This window comes from Typopeltis vanoorti, chromosome 11 (genome assembly GCF_054136105.1).
Source record: "Typopeltis vanoorti isolate ZY-2024b chromosome 11, IOZ_Tvanoo_1.0, whole genome shotgun sequence".
Classification (NCBI taxonomy): Eukaryota; Metazoa; Arthropoda; class Arachnida; order Uropygi; family Thelyphonidae; genus Typopeltis; species Typopeltis vanoorti.
The window spans coordinates 105329737-105342325 of NC_143559.1; the positions used below are offsets into that span (position 1 = coordinate 105329737).

A 12589-nucleotide genomic window follows, 5' to 3' on the forward strand; every position below is an offset into this window, starting at 1 on the left:
AACAGCGAAAAGTCAGCTACTGGAACAAATCTGAAAACAAACCCCAACTCAACATCACCAGAGTTAAAGATCGGTACTATCAACGTAAGAAGCCTGAATGGCAAAGAAATGGAGCTAGCTGAGGAATTAGATAAGTACCAGATCGACATAATAGGGGTTACTGAAACAAAAAAGACCAAAACTGGTGAGATCTTTCTGAGCAATAAATACAAAATGTTATATTCAGGCAATAACAATCAAGGAAAAGAAGGAGTAGCCATAGTATTCAACACAAAATACGAGGCTAATCTTCTTGAATGGCAGTCAGTCTCAAGTAGAGTAATGTGGGCAAATATGAGAATGGGGAACTGGACAATGAAACTTATTTGTGCCTATGGTCCCACAGAAGGTTCTACTAAGGTAGAAGTGGGGGAATTTTTTGAGGCTTTAGAAAAAGCAACTGACACAATGAAAAAGGAAAAGTTGGTCCTTGTTGGGGATCTAAATAGTAGAGAAGGAAATGATTGTGAGACATACAAAAATATTTTGGGAAAATTTGGAGAAAAGAGCAAAGCTAATAATAATGGCAAATATCTGTTGGATTTCTGCTCAGGACATGGACTGGTTATTACTAACACCATGTTCCAACATAAAAATGTGCACAAATTCACATGGAGAGAAGAGGCTAGGAATAAGAAAAGTCTCATTGACTATGTTATTGTTGATAGTGATGTTTTCTCCCTGGTGCAGGACACCAGAGTGTACAGAGGATTTGAAATTGGAAGTGATCACTATTTAGTCTTGAGCAGGATAAAATTGAATTTCATATTGAAAAGAATAACATGTAAGAAAGTTTTAAAGCGAATAAAAGTTGAGCAGCTCTCAGATGTAAACTGTAGACTAAAATACAGAAATATTATTGAAAAGAAAATGAAAGAGTTTGAGAACAGGAATCAAACCTTGGAGATTCAGTGGCAAACTCTGAAGGAAACATTGATTGATTCTGCCAGAGAGGCATGTGGTGAGGTTGTGTGCAAAGATAAAAAAATCAGAACTCCCTGGTGGACACAGGAAGTTAAAGAGGCAGTGAAGGAAAAGAAGAAAGCATATCAAAAGTTCCTGGCAAATAAGTCAGCTTTTACTCTTACAGAATACAGAGACAAATGTAAGAAAGCTAAACAGTGTGTAAAACTAGCTAAACAAAAGTCATGGGAGGACTTTGGCAAGAATATAGAAAATAAATATCAAGAAGGTGGCAAAATATTCTGGAGGTTGTTGAAGAAGCTTAGGAATGGAGGAAAGAGTGCTGTAAAAGGAATTAGAGATGATAAAGGTGAAATGAAAACAGGAGAAAAAGATATCCTTGAAGTATGGAGTAATTACTTTGAAAAACTGCTAAATGAAACAAGCAGTGATGACAGCACAGTGATAAAAAACACTGACCAGGCATGCAGTCAGGAATACATATCCATACTTGAAGTAGAAAAAGCCATCAAAGGCTTGAAATGTGGAAAGGCAGCAGGAGTAGATGATATTCGACCAGAAATGCTGAAGTATGGTGGTATAAGAGTCTTACAGTGGCTGCACTGCATAGTTCAGAAAGCCTGGACAGAGGGACGAATTCCCGATGATTGGAGTAGAGCTCTCATAGTACCCATATATAAAAAGGGAAATAAAACTGAATGTGAGAATTACAGAGGTATTTCCCTACTGAGTGTTCCTGGCAAGATCTATGCAAGTATACTTGAGAAATGGTTGAGAAGAATTGTGGAAGAAAAGCTTGGTGAAGAACAAGCTGGATTCAGGCCAAATAGAGGCTGTCAGGATCAGATCTTCACTTTATGACAAATAGTCGAGAAAGCATGGGAATATAACAAATATCTGTATTTAAGTTTTGTCGATTTGGAAAAGGCATATGACAAGGTGCCAAGAGAGAAGCTATTCAATACGCTGCAGTTATATGGTGTCAATGGGGCATTATATCAAGCAATACTTAGTCTTTATTTGAGTTGTGAGTCGGCTGTTAGAATTGAAGGAAGTACAGGAAGATGGTTTAATGTTAAATCTGGTATGAGACAAGGATGTACATTATCCCCTCTGTTATTCATTATCTATATGGATCACATTATGAAGGAATGTGGTATTAAACCTGATATCAAAATTGGAGATGTTAATGTCAGCTCTTTGCTTTATGCAGACGATGTTATACTTATCAATAAATCCACTACAAGTCTGCAAGATTCCTTGACTAAATTGAATAACTGTTGTAATAGCTATGGTATGAAGGTCAGCAATAAAAAGACAATGAAAATAGGCAGAATCATGGAAAATGTCAACTGTGTTGTGAATGGAGAACCTGTGGAACAAGTAAAACATTTCAGCTACTTAGGCACAATTTTTACTGAAGATGGTAAACTAAATATAGAAATAGACAACAGAATCAGCAAAGCTGGTATCGTGGGAAGTCAATTGAATAAATTCATATGGAATAAGAAAGAAATTAGTCAGAACACTAAATTAGCTGTATACAAGACTGTGTTCAAACCAATTTTAACTTATGGATCTGAGAGGTTGGTCAGAAGTAAAACACTTGACCAAAGACTAGAGACCGCAGATATGAGAGTCCTGAGAAAGATTAGAGGCGTGAACAGATGGCATCAATGGCAATATCATATTAAAAATGAGGATATTAGGAAAGAACTTGACATTGTCAGCATCCAGGAATGCGTTAGCAGAGCTAATCTCAGATGGTATGGTCACTTAAATAGAATGGGAGAGGAAAGATTAGCAAAACAAGTGTTCTCTGCCAGGTTGGCAGGAAAACGACCCAGAGGAAGACCAAGATATAGGTGGATTGATACGGTACAAAGTGCCTTAGACGATAGAAATATAAGATCTGATAATGTTGGAGTCTTGACAAGTAACAGACTGATTTGGAGGAAAATTGTAGATAGGAAGTTAGTAATGATGTAATTTTTTCATGTGGTACTGTCATATCCTGTACACCCCTTGAGTGTACATGGCAGGAATTTGATGATGATGATGATGATCTGATTTTATTGAACTGGATTCTGGTTCCATGATGAAGGGTTCAGCAGAGAAATCCTATAATGGATTAAGTCAATTATGTAATATTTCAGATTATTCTACTGCAGGCCTGTGTTTTGTGTATGAAATAATGAAAAAAATAAAATGGATGAAATATCTAGTTGATAGTTTTAGTTTTGATATATTTTGAGAGTTTCTGGTTTTGTAGTATTATTATTATTTTTTTTTTTTGTGTGTGTGTAGGTGTGGGAGGAATTATACCATTGTTATATTGTTTAATAAACCTGAACCGATCAGACTGTACGCCAATATCCAAGTTTTGGGAAGTGATCACTAGCAATTGTTCATAAGTTTATTTTTAATTTACACAACTTACTACAACTGTTCCTTTGAATTCTAATAGTGTAATATTACATATATCAGCTGCGACCATGACACAAGTTAATATACATATGATTTATGACTGATCATTTTGATTCATCTTTGGAGTGAACTTAATGGTCCATCTCTATGACGATATCCACATAATGTTGGACGAAATATATTGAAGTTTTTGAATAAATTCTATCTAATTTTTATTACGTGCATAAACTATGAAACTTACATTAATTAAAATAAGAGGTTCATCAGGTTGACTCAATATAAATAGAACTGGACTCTTTCTGGCACTAATCATCATCATCATCATCAAATTCCTGCCATGTACCCTCAAGGGGTGTACAGGATATGATAGTATTACATGAAAAATTTACATCATTACTAACTGCTTATCTACAATTTTCTTCAAGATCAGTCTGTTACTTGTCAAGACGCCAATATTATCAGATCTTATATTTCTATCCTCTAAGCCACTTTGTACCCTATCAAACCACCTATATCTTGGTCTTCCTCTGGGTCATTTTCCTGCCAACCTGGCAGAGAACACTTGTTTTGACAATCTTTCCTCGTCCATTCTGTTTAAATGAACATATCAACTGAGATTAGCTCTGCTAATGCATTGCATTCCTGGATGCTGACAATGTCAAGTTCTTTCCTAATATCCTCATTTTTAATATGATATTGCCATTGATGCCATCTGTTCATGCCTCTAATATTTCTCAGGACTCTCATATCTGTGGTCTCTAGTCTTTGGTCAAGTGTTTTACTTCTGACCCAGCTCTCAGATACATAAGTTAAAACTGGTTTGAACACTATCTTGTACACAGCTAATTTAGTGTTCCGACTAATTTCTCTCTTATTCAATATGAATTTATTCAATTGACTTCCCACCATACCAGCTTTGCTGATTCTGTTATCTATTTCTATATTTAATTTACCATCTTCAGTAAAAATCGTGCCTAAGTAGGTGAAATGTTTTACTTGTTCCACAGGTTCTCCATTCACAATGCAGTTGACATTTTCCATGATTCTGCCTATTTTCATTGTCTTTTTATTGCTGACCTTCATACCATATCTATTACAACAGTTATTCAATTTAGTCAAGGAATCTTGCAGACTTGTAGTGGATTTATTGATAAGTATAACATCGTCTGCATAAAGCAAAGAGCTGACATTAACATCTCCAATTTTGATATCATGTTTAATACCACTTTCCTTCATAATGTGATCCATATAGATAATGAATAACAGAGGGGATAATGTACATCCTTGTCTAACAGCAGATTTAACATTAAATCATCTTCCTGTACTTCCTTCAATTCTAACTGCTGACTTACAACTCAAATAAAGACTAAGTATTGCTTGATATAATGCTCCATTGACACCATATAACTGTAGCGTATTGAACAGCTTCTCTCTTGGCACTTTATCATATGCTTTTTCTAGATCTACAAAACTCAAATAGAGATCTTTGTTATATTCCCATGATTTCTCCACTATTTGTCGTAAAGTGAAGATCTGATCCTGACAGTCTCTATTTGGCCGGAATCCAGCATGTTCTTAACCAAGCTTTTCTTCCACAATTCTTCTCAACCATTTCTCAAGTATACTTGCATAGATCTTGCCAGGAACACTCAGTAGGGAAATACCTCTGTAATTCTCACATTCAGTTTTATTTCCCTTTTTATATATGGGTACTATGAGAGCTCTACTCCAATCATCGGGAATTCGTCCCTCTGTCCAGGCTTTCTGAACTATGCAGTGCAGCCACTGTAAGACTCTTATACCACCATACTTCAGCATTTCTGGTCGAATATCATCTACTCCTGCTGCCTTTCCACATTTCAAGCCTTTGATGGCTTTTTCTACTTCAAGTATGGATATGTATTCCTGATTGTATGCCTGTTGAGTGTTTTTTACCACTGTGCCATCACTGCTTGCTTCATTTAGCAATTTTTTGAAGTAATTACTCCATACTTCAAGGATATCTTTTTCTCCCGTTTTCATGTCACCTTTATCATCTCTAACTCCTTTTACAGTACTCTTTCCTCCATTTATAAGCTTCTTCAATAACCTCCAAAATATTTTGCCACCTTCTTCATATTTATTTTCTATGCTCTTGCCAAAGTCCTCCCATGACTTTTGTTTAGCTAGTTTTACACAGTGTTTAGCTTTCTTACATTTGTCTCTGTATTCTCTAAGAGCACAAGCTGAATTATTTGTCAGGAACTTTTGATATGCTTTCTTCTTTTCCATCACTGCCTCTTTAACTTCCTGTGTCCAGCATGGAGTTCTGATTTTTCTATCCTTGCAGACAACCTCACCACATGCCTCTCTGGCTGAATCAATTAGTGTTTTCTTCAGGGCCTGCCACTGAATCTCCAAGATTTGATTCCTGTTCTCAAACTCTTTCATTGTTTCTTCAATAATCTTTGTGTATTTTAGTCTACAGTTCACATCTGGGAGCTGCTCAACTTTTATTCGCTTTAAAACTTTCTTACATGTTATTCTTTTCAATATGAAATTCAATTTTATCCTGCTCAAGACTAAATAGTGATCCCTCCCAATTTGAAATCCTCTGTACGCTCTGGTGTCCTGCACCAGGGAGAAAACATCACTATCAAAAATAGCATAGTCAATGAGACTTTTTTTTATTTCTTGCCTCTTCTCTCCACGTGAATTTGTGCACATTTTTATGTTGGAACATGGTGTTAGTAATAACCAGTCCATGTCCTGAGCAGAAATCCAACAGATATTTGCCATTATTATTAACTTTGCTCTTTTCTCCAAATTTTCCCAATATATTTTTGTATGTTTTTGTTTAGCACTTTACGTTGTATATAACACTTCGATTTCACAACCTACGTTGCAAATGTTTGTATTCAGTATCTTAGAATATGTTGAGATTGTGTTTCTGGATTTGCTTATATATAAATAAGAGGAATTTTCTATGGTAGTAATAATGATTTTCTTGGGATTTGCTGTTTAGTACTTGAAGTTTGGTGGCAGTTCTGTATCACAGATAGTATGGCTTTGCAGTTTACAGATAGTAGTCTCTTTGTTCAATACTGGCTATTCCTGCTTCTCTGTTTAAAGCATCAAAATATACCTCATTTTGCAAATTCATTAACTTGAATTTGTCACATAATTTGTACCACAAATAAACCTTATTTGCATTACAGTACTTCTTTGAGCTTCCGCTCAGTCAGTAAGATGAAGCCCTTTGGTTGGAAAGACTTGGGTTTGATTCCTGTCAATGTCATGGGGAACCTTTAGACTGGCTAACTCACCTTTGGTCTCTTTTGACGAAAGGTGAGTTAGCCAGTCTCATACCATTCCAGGTGAAAAAAAAACCCTACTACCTGGAAGCTTGGGTTTTTCATCCCCCAGAATAGGTAAACCAGCCCAGTGAACACACATGGATTACAGTCATGAATACGTCACTGCCATATGCCAGTCTCAAGCCTGGATAAAATTTGGACAGTGGTGGTGGTGAAAGCAATGGTAAACTACCCTGTAAAAATCTCACTAGGAACACTTTATGGGCAATGCCTACAAGGTCACCTAGGGTCAGAAATGACTGAAGTGAAAAAACCACCACCACTTCTTATAATTCTTCCTGGTTAACCAAGGGGGAATGATAATCCTCTCAATTTTTCAGAAACCAAATAAAAGTACTAAGTGAAGACTTCTCAAACTTGAGAGATGATTAATCTTTGAATTGACAATTCCATGCACTGGTTTATGATGAAAAATATTTTAAATTAATATATAAAAACAAATGTTACCACTGTTTTGTTCTCCTTCCACATTTGATTAAATAATCGCAACCAATCATTCCCTCCTAGTCTTCTCAGTGCTGCCACCTGCTGCCAGAATTCAGTGACACTCTGTGGGTAGCTACGGACTCCCATGTTGAATTGGAGGACTACAGAGGGGGAAAAATATATATCAAAGAGAAAATTCTGGTATTTGAGAGAAAATAATAACTAATTAAATAACGATAGAAAAATATTCTTTGTCGCAAAAAAAAAGGGAAGGAAATAAGATTCTACTGAAACTTCATATAGTGGCAACATTTCTTGCACTAATACTTGATTACCAGAAGAAAGATCATTATAAGTTTGATTCTGGTTATTAACTAAAGGAATTTTTTCTAGACTATTTTTTTTTAAGTTGGTTCCAGAGTCAGGCAATCTTTTGCACAAGTATGAAGGGTTTCTTCTGGAAACAAGCTCTTAACTCTACATCTTAGAAAAATCACCTGTAGAACCTGCACTACTTCACAACAATGAGTGTTCGTTTTAATAAGGAAATACTGTCAGTAGACATACGAATTAAAAATTATAATAGCAGAATTAACTCACATAAAATATTATTTATTAGCATAATTTTCGCCTGAGTATCACAGGCATCTTCAGTACATTTATAAAGCTAATTAAACAATAACTGACAATTCCAAAAGGAACTGCCTAAGTAGCTAATGTAAGATAACTAAAAAGGTCAATAAATTTCCTAACTTAAAAAAAAAAAAAAAAATATATATATATATATATATATTTATGAAGAATTAAATGACTAGAACCGAGATTTAAGTAAAAAGGTTTTAATATAAACACACTACTAGTTTCGGCCTGTAACAGCCTTCTTCAGGTGACATTATAAAAGAAGAAAAAACACTAAACATTGAGGGTTAAAAGACTATGAACAACATAGAGAGTCTTTATACATAATTAGCATGAAAACGTTGTAGTTGTATTTGAAGCTGTTCTTTCATTTGTTGCATTGTTGGGAGAGTGCGTGCTCGCTGCATCACGTGAATGCCAGTACATGATTACAGCTGAATGATTATTATCATCATTAGGATTAGCCGAGAAAAGGATATGACTTGATAATGCACTCACTCGCTGTCTCTTGTAAGTAATGTCTCTCATGTGTTCTTCCATACGCATTTCGACAGAGTTAAAACTTAATACTTTGATGTCGGCTATTGAGATGTTTGAGGAAAACCATAAGGGATTCATGTCCATGGCTCCAAACAATGAAGACATCATCCACATAACGTTTCCAAACTTTAGGTGTTAAAATAAAGGAAGAGATAGCCTCGGTTTCAAAATCTTCTAAGTAAATATTTGCAAGAACAGGAGATAAAGGATTACCCATAGCCAGTCCATGATTTTGTTTGTATATATTATCTTGAAATTTGAAATAACCGGACCTGATGCAATGTGTAAGCAAGGCTAACATTTTTTTTGGATAACTTACACATTGCATCAGGTCCGGTTACATCAAATTTCAAGATAATATATACAAACAAAATCATGGACTGGCTATGGGTAATCCTTTATCTCCTATTCTTGCAAATATTTACTTAGAAGATTTTGAAACCAAGGCTATCTCTTCCTTTATTTTAACTCCTAAAGTTTGGAAACGTTATGCGGATGATGTCTTCATTGTTTGGAGCCATGGACATGAATCCCTTATGGTTTTCCTCGAACATCTCAATAACCAACATCAAAGTATTAAGTTTACTGCTGAGCTTGAAACGGATAATTCCTTGCCTTTTCTTGATGTCAAACTGACTCTTCTGGTAAACTAAAAATATTGATATATAGAAAGCCCACACATACCAACAGATATCTGCACAGTCAGTCCCATCATTTCCCTCCTCATAAGCTTGGAATAATTTCCACCTTGGGATATAGAGCCCATTCTCTTCTTGATGACCCAAATGAACTTCTTACAGAAATAAACCATCTGAAAACTTCTTTCGAAATTAATGGATATTCCAAGCAAATCATTGACAAATTCCTTCTTAATCCTCCTAGACATCACTCAGAAGAAACAAATAGATTCAAAGGCAATATATCTATTCCTTACATAAGTACTGTTTCACATAAATTAGCAAAAGTTCTACGAAAATACAATATCAGAACCTTGTTCACTCCACTTCCAAAGATCCGTTCCTTAATTAGCCACCCAAAACCTTGTCATCATCAACTCAAATACCCTGGTGTATATAAAATATTATGTGACTGCGATATTCCTTATTTTGGGCAGACAGACAAATCTGTCGAAATGCATATGGAAGAACACATGAGAGACATTACTTACAAGAGACAGCGAGTGAGTGCATTATCAAGTCATATCCTTTTCTCGGCTAATCCTAATGATGATAACCAAAGTCACAAAGTCTGCTGGGAAAAATCTACTAACATCTTCCGTTGCAGTGACGAAGTAGAGAGAAAAATTGTGGAATCTAGAGAAATCATCTTCAATCCTGTTCATCTAAATAACAACTTAAGCTACACCCTCCCAGATAGTCATTCAGCTGTAATCATGTACTGGCGTTCACGTGATGCAGCAAGCACGCACTCTCCCAACAATGCAACAAATGAAAGAACAGCTTCAACTACAACGTTTTCATGCTAATTATGTATAAAGACTCTCTATGTTGTTCATAGTCTTTTAACCCTCAATGTTTAGTGTTTTTTCTTCTTTTATAATGTCACCTGAAGAAGGCTGTTACAGGCCGAAACTAGTAGTGTGTTTATATTAAAACCTTTTTACTTAAATCTCGGTTCTAGTCATTTAATTCTTCATAAAACTATGTATGTTAATCGAGTCAATGATCATTCTGTCATATATATATATATATATATATATATATATATATACACACACACACACACACACCCAATAAAAAGTTGGAAGGATTGGCTGATTTATAAAGCACTATCTACCATAAAGGGAATAGACGTAAACCATCAGATCTGTTTAAGTTAGGAGAGTGAAGTAAAGTTTCACGTTTCTTTATAAAGTCGTTCCACGAGGAATCGGCTTTTATGAAGGACTCTTATCTTGTTCCAATGAACTTTATGTCTAGTGATGATGGCATGTTCTGAAATTTATTGACCTTTTTAGTTATCTTACATTAGCTACTTAGGTGGCGCCTTTTGGAATTGTCAGTTATTATTTAATTAGCTTTATAAATGTACTGAAGATGCCTGTGATACTCAGGCAAAAATTATACTAATAAATAATATTTTACGTGAGTTAATTCCGTTATTATAATTTTTAATTAATATGAGTGTTAGGGTTCAGAATCACGTGATGGTAGTAGCTGCCGACTGGCTATTCTCTCATTTCCAAAAGAGTTAGGGCTAAAAGAGTACCTAATTTCTTTGGAGAATAAAAAGGCATTACAGGATTTTTTATTTTTTTTTGCATAATATATATCATAGGTGGCCAACAGCAGGCCCGCGAGCCGCATGCGGTCCATGGCAGGATAAAAACTATATTAAATTATATGTATTTTCAATTTAGCTGTTAGTTTCTACTGCAGATTTTCTGATTGATATACTAGTTATATGCATTATTTCTGATGACGGAAACAATTTATATTCTAAACACAAAATCAAAATTGCTTTAAAAAGATTATAAATCTCAATTTATAAAATCTACTGCTTCTCTGTGCAAGTTGTAGTAGTGGGAGTGGTAGATTTCTATGCACTCCATAGTAATGCATCATTGAAAGTCACTTGCTCTGCTCTGGTTCCAGAGACTCAGTTTCACACTTAACAGTGTTATTGTTGCAGTTTGTTTCCCCTGGTCAGTTACTTCAGCCTTTGTGTACTATGAGTAAGAAACATAAGATCTGTGAAGAAAACTGGCCATTTCAGGAGAAATGGGAAAATGAATTTCTATTTATAAACAATAATGACAACAAACCACAGTACCTTGTGTGTTTGCAAGCGTTGTCTGTGCACAAGGAATATAACCTCAAACGCCACTACATACAGCACCATGCCGCTAAATACCAATCCGCATAATCCCCACTGATCACAAGTACGTACTAAAATTGTATGTAATTTGAAGAGAAAGGTTAGTGCTCAGAAATCTATTTTTACTAAACCAACATCAATACAAAAAAACTCACTCTTGGCATCGTTTGTTGTAAGTGCAGAGATAGCAAAAGCAAAGAAAATTCATTATCTGATGGTGAATTTATAAAACACTGTTCTCTGAATATGGCATGTGCATTTGGGGATGATAAAATTGCCAGTGAATTTGAAAGCATCCCAATATCAAAACAAACTGTAACAAAAAGAGTCGAGGAAATAGGTTCTCGCATATTAAATAAATTAAAAAGTATTATTACAAATTCAGCTTACTTCTCATTGGCTCTGGATGAATCAACTGACATAACAGATATAGCTCAACTTCTAATTTTCATTCGAACTGTTTCCAAAGACTTTGTTATTAATGAAGAGCTACTAGCATTTGAATCATTGCATAACACAGCCAAAGGTCAAGACATTTATGATGTAGTTATGAAGGTTGTAAATGGTACTGGTGACATCAACAATCTCACAACTATCGTGACAGATGGTGCCAAATCAATGTGTGGTACTCAAACAGGTTTAGTTGGCTTAATAAGGAAGGCTGGAGTCAATCCCTGTATTGCACTGCATTATACATCAGGAGGCTCTGTGTGGTAAAATTCTGGAGATAGAGGATATGAAAACTGTAATGAAGTGTGTGAATCTAATTAAGGGTGGAAATCGGGCCTTGACACACCGCAAGGTTCTTTCTTTTCTAACAGAAATGGAGACAGAATATAACGATTTAGTGTTGTAATACGTTGGCTAAGCAGAGGGAAGTATTTGAAACGGTTTTTTGCTTTGAGAAAGGAAATAAAATAGTTTTTAGAGGAACACGAGAAGACAAACAAAGAACTAATCACAAAACTATGTGATCCTCATTTTAACAGCTTACTTGCCTTTCTAACAGACATCACACACCACATGAATGAATGAATTCAACGTGAAGTTACAAGGATGTAACCAAACAATCTCAGATTTAGATGTTGAAAATTTAGTTATACACCTAGATGGGTATATAAGTCGACTGAAGGTTTTTAAATTCACCCTAGTTAAAGGAAACTTGGTACATTTCCCTTCCTGCAGGGAGTTGATGGAGGAGAGCCATGACATTGCTTTCAAGTTTTCTGTGCCAATGTTAGACCTTTTGGAGCAATTCAGTAAACGATTTCCTGACTTCAGTGACATGTGGCTACAACTGACATTATTTAACAACCTAATGAAATGCAACATTTCAGAGCAGCATGACACTATTCAATTGGAGTTGTGTGACCTTCAAAGTGATCCCTTTTTCCAGTTAA

The 12589-nt window shown here is 35.3% G+C and overlaps 1 protein-coding gene across 1 annotated transcript in view; it reads right to left on the bottom strand.

Annotated features, from left to right (window-relative positions):
* The window catches only part of LOC150101905 (uncharacterized), a 284552-nt gene that overhangs the window by 19603 nt on the left and 252360 nt on the right, over positions 1-12589 (bottom strand). The window contains exon 11 of the mRNA XM_090399927.1: positions 7194-7333. Coding sequence (XP_090256053.1) covers positions 7194-7333 — 140 coding nt within the window. The remainder of the gene's footprint in view (positions 1-7193; positions 7334-12589) is intronic.